This window comes from Oncorhynchus mykiss, chromosome 19 (genome assembly GCF_013265735.2).
Source record: "Oncorhynchus mykiss isolate Arlee chromosome 19, USDA_OmykA_1.1, whole genome shotgun sequence".
Classification (NCBI taxonomy): Eukaryota; Metazoa; Chordata; class Actinopteri; order Salmoniformes; family Salmonidae; genus Oncorhynchus; species Oncorhynchus mykiss.
The window spans coordinates 22,823,395-22,838,267 of NC_048583.1; the positions used below are offsets into that span (position 1 = coordinate 22,823,395).

Below are 14,873 nucleotides of genomic sequence, written 5' to 3' on the forward strand. Positions count from 1 at the left end.
ACTACTTAGAAAGGCCAAAACCTAGGAAGAAACCTAGAGAGGAACCAGGCTATGAGGGGTGGCCAGTCCTCTTCTGGCTTTGCCGGGTGGAGATTATAACAGAACATGGCCAAGATGTTCAAATGTTCATAGATGACCAGCATGGTCAAATAATAGGTCTGGGACAGGTAGCACGTCCGGTGAACAGGTCAGGATTCCATAGCCGCAGGCAGAACAGTTGAAACTGGAGCAGCAGCACGGCCAGTTGGACTGGGGACAGCAAGGAGTCATCATGCCAGGTAGTCCTGAGGCATGGTTCTACGGCTCAGGTCCTCAAAGAGAGAAAGAAAGAGAGAATTAGAGAGAGCATACTTAAATTCACACAGGACACCGGATAAGACAGGAGAATTACTCCAGATATAACAAACTGACACTAGCCCCCCGACACATAAACTACTGCAGCATAAATACTGGAGGCTGAGACAGAAGGGGTCAGGAGACACTGTGGCCCCACCCGATGTTACCCCCAGGCAAGGCCAAACAGGAAGGATATAACCCCACCCACTTTGCCAAAGCACAGCCCCCACACCACTAGAGGGATATCTTCAACCACCAACTTACCATCCTGAGACAAGGCCGAGTATAGCCCACAAAGATCTCCGCCACGGCACAACCCAAGGGGGGGCGCCAACCCAGACAGGAAGATCACATCAGTGACTCAACCCACTCATGTGACGCACCCCTCCTAGGGACAGCATGAAAGAGCACGAGTAAGCCAGTGACTCAGCCCCTGTAATAGGGTTAGAGGCAGAGAATCCCAGTGGAAAGAGGGGAACCGGCCAGGCAGAGACAGCAAGGGCGGTTCGTTGCTCCAGAGCCTTTCCGTTCACCTTCACACTCCTGGGCCAGACTACACTCACTCATATGACCCACTGAAGAGATGAGTCTTCAGTAAAGACTTAAAGGTTGAGACCAAGTTTGCGTCTCTCACATGGGTAGGCAGACCATTCCATAAAAATGGAGCTCTACAGGAGAAAGCCCTGCCTCCAGCTGTTTGCTGTTAGGAGGCCTGCGTCTTGTGACCGTAGCGTACGTGTAGGTATGTACGACAGGACCAAATCAGAGAGATAGGTAGGAGCAAGCCCATGTAATGCTTTGTGGGTTAGCAGTAAAACCTCAAAATCAGCCCTTGCCTTGACAGGAAGCCAGTGTAGGGAGGCTAGTACTGGAGTAATATGATCACATTTTTGGGTTCTAGTCAGGGTTCTAGCAGCCGTATTTATCACTAACTGAAGTTTATTTAGTGCTTTATCCGGGTAGCCGGAAAGTAGAGCATTGCAGTAGTCTAACCTAGAAGTAACAAAAGCATGGGTTAATTCTAAAGTTTCAGATTTTTGCAATGTTACGTAGATGGAAAAAAGCTGTCCTTGAAACAGTCTTGATATGTTCGTCAAAAGAGAGATCAGGGTCCAGAGTAACGCCGAGGTCCTTCACAGTTTTATTTGATAGGACTGTACACCCATTAAGAGTAATTGTCAGATTCAACAGAAGATCTCTTTGTTTCTTGGGACCTAGAACAAGCATCTCTGTTTTGTCCGAGTTTAAAAGTAGAAAGTTTGCAGCCATCCACTTCCTTATGTCTGAAACACAGGCTTCTAGCAAGGGCAATTTTGGGGCTTCACCATGTTTCATTGAAATGTACAGCTGTGTGTCATCCGCATAGCAGTGAAAGTTAACATTATGTTTTCGAATAACATCCCCAAGAGGTAAAATATATAGTGAAAACAATAGTGGTCCTAAAACGGAACCTTGAGGAACACCGAAATGTACAGTTGATTTGTCAGAGGACAAACCATTCACAGAGACAAACTGATATCTTTCCGACAGATAAGATCTAAACCAGGCCAGAACTTGCCCGTGTAGACCAATTTGGGTTTCCAATCTCTCCAAAAGAATGTGGTGATCGATGGTATCAAAAGCAGCACTAAGGTCTAGGAGCACGAGGACAGATGCAGAGCCTCGGTCCGATGCCATTAAAATGTAATTTACCACCTTCAGAAGTGCCGTCTCAGTGCTATGATGGGCTCTAAAACCAGACTGAAGCATTTTGTATACGTTGTTTGTCTTCAGGAAGGCAGTGAGTTGCTGCGCAACAGCCTTTTCTAAAATGTTTGAAAATAAGCTATAATGGATCAAGCACACACTGAGGATGTTCAGGAGCCTCCAGACAATCATAGGTGCTACCCAGAACGAAGGCACCATCTGGACTTATAAACAAACAAACAAAAACTAACTCTTCAAATCAAAAGATGCAAAATAACTACAACGAGTTCTGGGAAATTATGTGGTTTGGTAAAAGTAACTCTGATTGTATAAGAGAAGGAATGTTATGTTCTGTTAATTACTAATGTCACCTTTAAGAATGGAGCACCCTTGGTCATGTGCAGTGTTGTTCTATGTTATTCTGGTACTAACTCGTTTTTAGGAAATGTGAAGCTCCAGTTCAATTTCTTGCATTCAGAGTCTTTCTTATTATATAAATAAGTAATAAGAGCTAAGTCACTACACTATCATCAACTGTAGTCTTACATATGAGGAACATCAGATAACTTGTGTACAGGTTTGGATAGATTTTAGCCATGTTTTCAATTAAAATTTAAAAGTACAATAATCAGTGCAGCTTCTCAAGTCCATGGGCATTGCAGTCCAGTATGCTGTAGCTCTAACAGAGAAGGCCGATTGGCCGATTTTACTGTGTTGAAAAGGGACAACGCAACCCCCTCTAGATACTGCCCTTGTTATCTTGGAGGTGCTTTCCTTGAGCATGATATGCCGACATAGGGGTGGAGGGGCAAGACCATACAGGATCTTAAAGACCAGGCTTGCGTCTAAAGCTATCCAGACTAAATAAATTATGTTTGTAAATTATATGACAATGGTGGTAACTGTTTGGTTTCTTATCAAAAATCTTAAGTGTTTGTTTGTGGAGTGATTCAATTGGTTTCAGACTAGTAGCTCCTGCTTGTGACCAGCATGTGAGGCAATATCTCAGATGTGAGAAGATCATAGCATGCATATATAGTTTGGTGGCCTCCAGAAGAAGGAAAGGTCTTATAAACCTAAAGTTGGATAATCCAAACCTAACCGTTATTCTGCCCTTGAATTGCGTTCCCATGCAAAACTAGACAGATAGCTAACAACTAAGTAGTCAATAAAACTCCCAAGGCGTGACTTTTCTTGAATTAATATATTGAAAACATTTATGTTGTGAAAAAACAAATATTTTCAGAGGCTGAAGCGTGACAAAAAATAACTGCACTGAAAGACCTGCACCGTAGCGTTGTTTTTAGCTGCAGAACGAATCATCCCCATTAACAAGAACAGCTCATTGGGAAGAATCAATGGATTTCTTAGAGAAGTACATACAAACAGTCTTGTCGATATTTAAATGGAGGCAAGAATTAGTCATCCATTTAGAAACATGTACCATAGCTTCAGTTAACTTGTTAACAACCAATTGTTTATTTTTTGAGTATACATACAGAACTGTATTGTCTGCATACATCTGCATGTTAACTTGTGGGCAAGCAAGTGGGAGATAGATGGTAAACAGAAGGGGGCCTAATATTGACCCTTGTGGGACCCCAATGTTATAGTAAAGAGAGTCCGACTAAGTATCCCCCAAACGAACCATTTGACTTTGTTTGTCAGATGGGAATACATCCAACTAATGACTTCAGGTGGACACATTAAGGGAGGATAGTTTGGATAGGAGGACCTCATGATTCACAGTATCAAAGGCCTTTTTAAGATCCAAAAAGACTGCGCTGACTTCACCACCTATGTCCAGTTTAGATTTAATGCACTCCATAAAATAGCAATTGGCTGTTTCAGTAGAATGGTTAGTTCTGAATCCAAATTGCATTTGATGTATGGAGTTGCCCTGAATGAGGTGATCAGTCAGATGACCAGCCACCCATCTTTCAGCTACTTTTGATAGCACTGGAAGAATGCTTATAGGTCTGTAATTTTCCACCAGTGTTGGGTCACCAGATTTTAAAACAGGTGTCACTGCAGCAGACTTCCAAGCATTGGGGACGAACCCATATTTGATGGACAGATTAACTAGATGTACATTAGGGGCAATCAGATAAAACATTTTTTGTCTCTTCAGGAATACATTGTCTAGACCAAATACATATTTTGTTCTAGAGCTACTGAAGAAGCTAGTAATACTGTCCACTGCTGACGCTGACATTTCAGGAATTCTGAATTTTGGTTTATTATTATCTATGGGAGTGAAAACTGTGACCTTGGTTGAAAATCTTTGAGCCAGTTTGAGTCAGGTTGAAATAATCTGATCTGAGTTTTTTCCTGCAAGTTTTGTTTCCCCAGTTTATATTGAAATCGCCCATGAAGATAATCTCCTTCTTATGATCACATTCTTTAAGCATGGCATTTAGATGGTCTTAAAACAAGATATCAGATGTTGATGGTCGATATAATCCAATAATAGTGAATTCAATGTCATTGGCATGTTTCCATATGATACGATTGCATTTAAAGGTATCTTTCATATACAGTGCCTTGCGAAAGTATTCGGCCCCCTTGAACTTTGCGACCTTTTGCCACATTTCAGGCTTTAAACATAAAGATATAAAACTGTATTTTTTTGTGAAGAATCAACAACAAGTGGGACACAATCATGAAGTGAAACGACATTTATTGGATATTTCAAACTTTTTTAACAAATCAGAAACTGAAAAATTGGGCGTGCAAAATTGTTCACTACCTGTTCACTCAAATAATGCTACGAATATTCAGAAGACCTCCCAATATTCCTCTTGGCTTGGAACGAGGGTCCCAGAGCATTTTAGCCCGATTAACAGTTTGAAAAAGTTTCATAGTACAATGTTTAAAAAAAAAAGCCATGTTAGCGACAGAAGTTATGCTCACATACACAGAATGTCCTTCTCTGAACCAGATAATATAGGTTGCTCAAATATACATTATTTCAATCCTTCATCAATGATTTCGGTTTGGATGGCTAATTAGCAGTAATTTTCTCTACTTTTCTACATCCTCCATATCAGCCTTTTTTTCTGCAGGTGACCTAACTCCAGACTCTGATGGGGAGCTTGGTACCCTGGGCCGCTTGGGTGTATGTTGATTCCGGATTGTTTGAATGAAGGCCAGCATTGATGTTTGGCTGCCTTCTATTGTATTCCCCAAAGAGTTGCGCTGTCTTCGGGGTCCCTTATTAACCTCAAGATTTTCTATTGGGTCATGATTGTCACTGGTCTCAGTAGCTACTTTCCCAGCTTAATTTTTTTGCATTTTTCCTTATTTTTCTCGGAATGAGAGGTCACTGTTGCAGACTCTGGCTTACCAGGTACCAACTCCAATGTTTCATTCACTCCGTCTTTGTCCTTGGGAGACGAGGAATTATCTTCTTCAACCTCAGTCTCACTGAGATCAGTCATTCAGCTGAGATATGTGATCCGTCTGCCCTACTCATGGGGACAGGATTGTTGTCCTGCACATAGTGTTACTTACTCGACCGTGGCTCTATATGGGAAACCCTGTTTTCTTGAGCATCCTCTTCTCTCCCTAGATAACCATTGGGATCCACACAGGAGAGGTGGTAACTGGGGTCATAGGTCAAAGGATGCCCCGCTACTGCCTGTTTGGAAATACTGTCAACCTCACCAGTCGTACAGAAACCACAGGAGAGAAGGGAAAAATCAACATTTCAGAATATACTTACAGGTAAGGAAAATAACTGCTTTATTTAGATGAATGAGACATTGCTGTGAAGTGCTGAACCATCCTTTGTAAGATTGTGCATGGCATGTTATATTACTGTTGCTGACACCTGTATGTGTGTGTCTTGGGGGTTGGGCTAAAGGGGAAAAAAACACCTTCTTTTGAAGCAGCCTTTGGGAACAACATATTGTTGAATTCTGTGAAAATGTGGGAAATACATTTTGATTTTAGGTGTTTGCAGTCAGCAGAGAATGCTGACCCCCAGTTTTGTTTGGAGTACCGAGGACCCATCACCATGAAAGGCAAGAAGGAGCCCATGAATGTGTACTTTCTGTCACGCAAAAGTACTGAAAGCATAGTTTGATCATAAAAGCATTCCCCTTTCCCCAGTGGGCAAAATGCATAAAGGTGTAATTTTGGGGTTCTACTTTGGTTTTATGGGTTGAAGAGATGTCAGATAACCAAATTAGAACCAAGAGAAGATGTCCTTTTCTGGTCGCTAAAAAGAGATGTTAAAAAATGTTTTACAATCAGCATAAAACCGGACCATGACGTACACCTGAACAGTTTTGCTCACTGGGTCACTTGTCAGTTTCAAGAAACTAACAAGTTTGGAAGCTGGAAGTAAACACTACTCTTTTTGAAAAAATAAAATAAAATATGGGTGAGGTAGGCAAACATTTACTTTCTTTTTCGGACCTCAGACCTGACTAATTCTCACTTGAAACATAGTTTTTGTGTTTAATAGGCTAAATTACATACTCTGTTAACACATGACCCCAATGTGATCTGTTCTTGCAATTTGTAGTCTATGACATTTCAGACTTGCGTATCGTAATTTTCACGATTTGGATGTAGAAAACTACTTTTTCAAAGTGACTTGGGCTCCCGAGTGGCGCAACGGTCTAAGGCACTGCATCTCAGTGCTAGAGGCTTCATTACAGACCTTGGTTTGATTCCAGGCTGTATCACAACTGGCCGTGATTGGGAGTCCCATAGGCGGCGCACAATTGGCCCAGGTTCGGGTTTGGCTGGGGTAGGCCATCATTGTAAATAAGAATTTGTTCTTATCTGACTTGCCTCGTTAAAAATAAAAGTTAAGTACTAGATTTTTCTCAAGGGTAGATTTGGTGTAGTTTAACTTCTTCCAGTGTGAAGTAATTGGTAGCTTAGTAAACTACTGTCTATTTTCAGAGTAGCTTCACTAACACTGTCAATATGTTGTTCTGTAAGTGTAACATTTATTTTGAACTACACTCACCCAAAAAATATTGTTAATGTGCAAGTGCGTCACAACGTGGATACTATTGTGCAGGAGAAGACTATTGTTTTTACACAAATTAATTCACTGTTTGTTTCATTTTTGATTTTTGTTGAATAAAAAGAGGCTACCAGAGCTGTGGTATGGTTTATTGGTTCGTTTTTATTCCTTATTTCCACGCTGGCATGTAAATGAGGTTTGTTGGTAGCCTGGTGGAACCAGCAGAGATCGGGTTGCTTCCACCAGGCTAGATAGTTGGGACAATAATTGGGAGAAATGTATCAAATATTTGAATAGGGGTGGACTGTCAAGGAATAAGTGAGGAAAGAGGTAATTCTACTGTACATACACTACTATACCAACTGAGCAGAGAAATTAGAAAACAGTTCACGCATTTTGAACAAAGTCACTGTTTGCAACTGAAATAGTCAACCTTGCAGAAGCAGAGGAAGTCATTCTTGGTTAATGCGCTCTCAAGTGGTCAGTTGTAGAACTGTTGATACTGACAGATCAGAGTCTTGGCAAGACTCCATAGCTTTCATTTGTGTTCTGTTGAAATAACAGAGGACACAAAGGAAAGAAATGTTTAGCACCATGTGCCCTACGCTCCCTCCCATCCACCCACCTTCCCTAATGGTCCTCAATGATTTTAGTTTCTTCCTATCCCAGTATTGAGGTACACATCATATAGATATCTCAATCATTCAATCAAATGTATTTGTAAAACCCTTCTTACATCAGCTGATGTCACAAAGTGTTGTACAGAAACCCAGCCTAAAACCCCAAACAGCAAGCAATGCCGGTCTAGAAGCACGGTTGCTAGGAAAAACTACCTAGAAAGGCTAGAACCTAGGAAGAAACCTAGAGAGGAACCAGGCTATGAGGGGTGGCCAGTCCTCTTCTGGCTGTGCCGGGTGGAGATTATAACAGAACATGGCCAAGATGTTCAAATGTTCATAGATGACCAGCAGGGTCAAATATCTACACTACCTTCAACAGTGAAGAGGTGACTCTGGGATGGCCTTCTAGGCAGAGTTGCAAAGAAAAAGCCATATCTCAGACTGGCTAATAAAAATAAAAGATTAAGAAGGGCAAAAGAACACAGACACTGGACCGAGGAACTCTGCCTACAAGGCCAGCATCCCGGAGTCGCCTCTTCACTGTTGACGTTGAGACCGGTGTTTTGCGGGTACTGTTTAATGAAGCTGCCAGTTGAGGATTTGTGAGGTGTCTGTTTCTCAAACTAGCCACTCTACTGTACTTGTCCTCTTGCTCAGTTGTGCACCGGGGCCTCCCACTCCTCTTTACATTCTGGTTAGAGCTAGTTTGCGCTGCTCTGTGAAGGGAGTAGTACACAGTGTGGTAAAAGATCTTCAGTTTCTTGGCAATTTCTCGCATGGAATAGCCTTCATTTCTCAGAACAAGAATAAACTGACTAGTTTCAGAAGAAAGGTCTTTGTTTCTGGCCATTTTGAGCCTGTAATCGAAGGCCAGTTTTATTTTTTCTTTAAACAGAAAAACAGTTTTCAGCTGTGCTAACATAATTACAAAAGGGTTTTCTAATGATCAATTAGCCTTTTAAAATTATAAACTTGGATTAGCTAACACAACATGCCATTGGAATAGGGAGTGATGGCTGCTGATAATGGGCCTCTGTATGCCTATGTAGATATTCCATAAAAAATTGTCCGTTTCCAGCTAAAATACTCAATTACAACATTAACAATGTCTACACTGTATTTCTGATCAATTTGATGTTATTTTAATGGATGGAAAATGTGCTTTTCTTTCAAAAAGAAGGACATTTCTAAGTGACCCCAAACCTTTGAACGATAGTGTACACAAGTCAATACAAATGAAAACTCGTAATCAATCAGACAACAACATAAATTGAAGCTTGCCATGTCCTATAAAATAAATACAATAAAATGTTATTGGTCACGTACACACATTCGGCAGATGTTATCGCGGGCGTAGTGAAATGCTTATGTCTCCAGCTCCAACAGTGTTGTCACGTGTGCTTCCTCTCCGGCCTCTAGGTCACCAGGCTGCTCATTCGGGCGCACACGTCACCAGCGTTACGCACATAATGACACTCACCTGGAATCCATCACCTCTGTGATTACCTGCCCTTTATATGTCACTCACTTTGGTTTCTTCTCCAGTCGTCACTGTTCCTGTTTCATGTCGGTGCGTTGTTTGTGTTTCTTGTTTTGTTCATTTATTAATTAAATGTATTCAATCCCTGAACTTGCTTCCCGACTCTCAGCGTACATCGTTACAAGTGCAGTAATACCTAACAATACACACAAATTCCCAAAATGATCAAAACAATTATGAGGATGTGGATTCGCCGATTGTGCATTTGATTTTCTCCAAAGTGAGACTTTGTAACATGCTATTAACCCATTGATTGTAAGATGGTGGGTTTCGCCTTTTCCGGTATTCCATGTTTTTGGCAATCAGACAGGCATATCCCAGGCATTTGATTCTGCCTCTTCTATTCCTGAACTACCAGAATTGTCCCAAAGATAGCTATCAGTGGGTCATGATTTATACAGTAAGTACCTGTGTTATATGGGATAGTGCATAAAAAATAGTTTTTCAACATTTTGTTACGTTACAACCTTATTCTACAATCTTGGCACACCTGTATTTGTGGAGTTTATCCCATTCTTCTCTGCAGACCCTCTCAAGCTCTGTCAGGTCGGAATGAGGAGCGTCACTGCACAGCTATTTTCAGGTCTCTCCAGAGATGATTGGGTTCAAGTCCAGGCTCTCGCTGGGCCACTCAAGGACATTCAGAGACCTGTCCAGAAGCCACTCCTGCATTGTCTTGGCTGTGTGCTTAGGGTCATTGTCCTGTTGGAAGGTAAATCATCACCCCTCTCTGTACTTTGCTCCGTTCATCTTTCCCTCGATCCTGACTAGTCTCCTATTCCCTGCGGCTGAAAAACATCCCCACTGCATGATGCTGCCACCACCATGCTTCACCGTAGGGATGGTGCCAGGTTTCCTCCAGATGTGACACTTGGCATTCTGGCCAAAGAGTTCAGTCTTTGGTTTCATCAGACCAGAGAATCTTGTTTCTCATGGTCTGAGAGTCCTTTAGGTGCCTTTTGCCTTTTACTGAGGAGTGGCTTCCGTCTGGCCACTCTACTATAAAGACCTGATTTGTTGAGTGCTGCAGAGATGGTTGTCCTTTTGGAAGGTTCTTCCATCTCCACAGAGGAACTCTGAAGCTCTGTCAGAATGTCACCTCCCTGACCAAGGCCCTTCTCCACCGATTTCTCACTTCCTAGAGCAGCTAGCTCTAGGAAGAGTCTTAGTGGTACCAAACTTCTTCCATTTAAGAATGAAGGAGGTCACTGTGTGTTTGGGAACCTTCAATGCTGAAGACATTTTTTGGTACCTTTCCCCAGACCTTCCCCAGATCTCGACACAATCCTGTCTCGGAACTCTATGGACAATTCCTTCGACCTCATGGCTTGTTTTTTGCTCTGACATGCACTGCCAACTGTGAGACCTTATATAGACAGGTGTTTCCCTTTCCAAATCCAATGTCCAATCAATTGAATTTACCACAGGTGGACTCCAATCAAGTTGTAGAACCATCTCAAGGATGATCAGTGGAAACAGGATGCACCTGAGCTCAATTTTGAGTCTCATAGTAAAGGGTCTGAATACTTATGTAATTATTTTTTAATTTTTTAAATTTTTTTATCGGTGCAATTTTTTTAATAAATACTTATTTCGCTTTGTTATTACGGGGTATTGTGTGTAGATTGATGAGGAAGACATGTACCTTAATCCATTAGAATAAGGCTTTCAAGGGGTCTGAATACTTTCCGAATGCACAGGGAGGCCTTTATGAATTGAGTCACATATTTTTGCCCTCCTGATGTGTGACTCAGGTTGTGACCCTGAAGTTGAGTCTCTGGTGTTATCCATCAGCACCAAAGATAACCTGAGGGGTCTCTCAGTCTGTCATATTGCTTAGCCTTTAGATAAGCAACACCAAATAGGATGGCAGATATTATACTTTTATAGTGTAACTCAGGCCATGATTTAATCCGATGGTTCCTTGTCAACAATTAACCCTTAAGGCAATGTTCCCGCGTTTGCAGAGACAAAATTCACTGTCAGTTCTGCATATGTTGGCTCAATCGGAAATTACCTTTCAAATTGTGCATTGTCGAAAAAGCGCAATCGGATCGGTCTTAGTATTTTCTCCATTCACCATCTCCTGTAACTGTTATATCTCAATAAGCAACTAAATTAAATAAAAAATTGTAAAATGTTTTAAACCAGATGTGCACATTTATCAGCTTTACAAACATTCATATGAAGTATTATTATGTTTCAATGTTTCAATTTCCTTTTAATGTGCTGTGATTCACAATTTATAAAAGCACTCACACTTCTGAGTTATCTCGTTGCAGGTTTTCATGGGAATAATTCGACAACTTCAAAGAAAATAAAAACCAGCACACTGTTCTTGGTAGTGTGACTTATTTATTCAAGCTTAGACTACGTGGCGCACTCTTGGCCTTTCTTCTGAGCTTTTTATGTGTCGTGCTCAAATGCAATTGGATGCTTGATATCGAAATCATTATTAAAATGATTTACACATAATCAATATGGCCTTTCCATATTGATGCCTATCACTACTACTGAGTATAATGCTGTTAATGATTAACCTCCCACATCTACGTTGTTGAGTAATGTTCCCTTGATTGATTACATCACCACAGCTAAAATAGAAAGGTATCTTCCAAAAACAGCTTCTTTGAGGTGTATGTAACGGTCATGTGAAGTTTGCTAATGGCAAACGGTGTCCAGAAGGACCTCTTAGGATGACAGTTGTGTCATGTCTGCATATTGTACAGTACTCGTTAATTAATTCATTAATTTCGAGACTTCTGGACTAAATCAGTGTGTACCATGGTGAATATGGCACAATTCTTTATTGGGAAAGAACCTGACATACTGTATGTAGGTAGCATACAAGTTTGAAATGGTGCGAGACAGGGAATAATTTTTCTATCTATTAACCTATATTTTCATTTTAAAGAAAGCTACACAAATTTGTAGAAATGGACAGTAGAAACACAGCAACCCAGTGCCACACAAACATCAATCCATTCATTACAGCCAATGTTCTCCTACACGTCAGATTATTTCCCCATTGGCTCTTTTTGTGGCAGACCACCTAAACTGAGGGCATTTTAACAGAAAAGATAATCTGCTATTCTCCTATAGGACAGTAAAGACGTCACAACAAGTAATCTGTTAGGGCCTACACTATCCCTGTGCAATATTAACTGACAGCTACAAAGGTCATAATTTTTAGGTGAAGTAGTGGGAAGATTATTAAGGTTAAAGTCTTAATAGAACCAAACTTTATCAGAGATGCAGATGATTAAGTTAGGTGATAGAGAGGAAATGGTTAAGATCCAAGGCCACCGATGTGAACCAGTCCTAACACATAACTTTCCTTATCATGACATCTTTACTGTCCTATAGGAGAATAGCAGATGCGTTTCTTATGGTGCACTCAGTTTAGGTGGTCTGCCACAAAGAACTGGTGGGGAAATAATCTGACGTCCATAGACAATATAGGCAGCGTAATCGATGCAGAGCCAAAGGCAAAAATGACATCAAGTTAATGGTGAAAGTTTACGTTGATCTTTATAGTCCCATATAAGACATGGGCCAGAGAGCCACTTTTCACATATTGATCATCTAATGATGAGTTTCATTGAGGTCCATGTCTGTGGGTTATGTTTTGGGGGGGGGGGGTTTAAAAAATATTTTCATTGAGGTCAATGTCTGTGGGTTATATTTCAGTATGATAACCACTTAGCGGAGGTAGCTAAATTGTGGTTATCTGTAGTTTAGGTATAATATAACCCACAGACATTGACCTCAATGAAAATCTTTTTTAAACCCCCCCCCCCAAAACATAACCCACAGACATGGACCTCAATGAAATGTTATGACCCCTTTCACATACAACAAGGAGATCCATTGAGAAAGCATTTTAGTTATATAGAGTCATCATATATTTAGTCCATGGACTAATAGGGACCTTTGATCTGCAGGCAGGATGACACTGCAAACTACATACAATCCAAACCAAAGAGACAATTTAAACTATACATCATGTAAAATAAATAAACAATATATATACAGCACATTGCTATTGAATAAATATACATGATTAGGAAGAAATAGTAAAAATATCAAATTAAATCATTTGAGGTGATTGGTTTAAGGTTTACTTGATTGAAAAAACACATTTATAAAGGTGTTTAAATGTAGTTTATGAACTGTTATTCATTCGTTTATGGATGAAATACTTACACATTCATGTTTTAAGTGTAACCAAAATATGGCCATGTAAACACAAAATCTGGTCACAATGTGGTCACAGTGGACTGATAAAAGACACATTTTAATGCCAAGTGTAGGTATGGCAAATTTTGATCAGATTATGGTGATTGGATCATCTTGATCGGATGACGACAACCACACACGTGGGCACCAGGTACAAACAGGGCTTTAGTTTGTACGTGGCCATGACTCTCATCCAACTCCAGATAGAGTTGATGTGAGTAGTGGGAAGGAATGAACTCATCAATCTTTCACCTACCTTTCACCTACATTCTTGTGCTGTCCATTTCCTGAAAAGTTTCCATTGTGGAGATACAAGGTTTTCTCACAAATAAACAACATAAGCCATCTGAGTGAATTAGTCTCTCTTTAAAATGTCTGTCTTTCAAATATCATCTGGTGGGTGATGACACAGTGGCCATTTTTGCACCAGAAAGTTCACCACACAACAGCTAACAAACACAAAAATGCAATACACATGTGTATTACCACTCCCAAAATAAGAACTGCTTTAGTATTCAATTTGTGTGATTGTTAGATGAGTGGTGAAGTTTCTGAGTGGTGAACTTTCTGGTGCAAAAATGACTGCAGTGGCATCACCCACCAGATGAGATTTGAAAGAGAGTAATGTGAAAGTGGCTGCAGCAGGGAGCAAGGTGGGGGGGGATACTGTGATAAGATCCAGAGGCCCATTGTGAGGCCCCCTTTTTTTAAGGTATCTGTGACCAACAGATGCATATCTGTATTCCCAGCCATGTGAAATCCATAGATTAGGGTCTAATGAGTTTATTTAAATTAACTGATTCCTTCATATGAACTGTCATTCAGTAAAATCTTTGAAATTGTTTCAAGTTGTGTTTATATTTCTGTTCAGTTGTCACGGCCGTCGAAAGAAGTAGACCAAAGTGAAGCGTGGCGAGTGTACATTTTCCTTTTATTTAAAATGTCGCCAACAAAACAACAAACATAGAAACAACCGTGAAGCTTACAGGGCTTTAGTGCCACTAACAAAAGTCAACTACCCACACTGAAAGGAGGGGGAAAAAAGGGCTACCTAAGTATGATTCCCAATCAGAGACAAAGATAGACAGCTGTCCCTGATTGAGAACCATACCCGGCCAAAACATAGAAATAAAGAAACATAGAAAACAAAACATAGAATGCCCACCCCACATCACACCCTGACCTAACCAAATAGAGAAACATAGTGACATCAATATATAATGACATACATATAACCAAAGATAAAATGATATGACTCGTTTCTGAAAGTTAGTCCCATACATTTTCAATTTTCAATTGCTCACCTCTCACTTTAGACCCCTTTCAGCACAAATAACCTACAGACCCTAAAAGTGTGTGTGAGAGAGAGAGAGAGTAGGAGAGAGAGAGAGAGAGAGAGAGAGAGAGAGAGAGAGAGAGAGAGAGAGAACGGGGCAGGGGAGAAGCGATATCTCCTAAAGAGAGCGAG

At 40.7% G+C, this 14,873-nt stretch overlaps 1 protein-coding gene across 1 annotated transcript in view; it reads left to right on the plus strand.

Annotated features, from left to right (window-relative positions):
- LOC110497489 (guanylate cyclase soluble subunit beta-1) overlaps nt 1-7,157 on the plus strand; it is a 51,107-nt gene extending 43,950 nt beyond the window's left edge. Inside the window, exons 12-13 of the mRNA XM_021573619.2 lie at nt 5,594-5,748; nt 5,977-7,157. Of these exons, the coding sequence (XP_021429294.1) occupies nt 5,594-5,748; nt 5,977-6,109 (288 nt within the window). The 3' untranslated portion in view covers nt 6,110-7,157. The remainder of the gene's footprint in view (nt 1-5,593; nt 5,749-5,976) is intronic.
- Nucleotides 7,158-14,873: the final 7,716 nt, after the last annotated feature.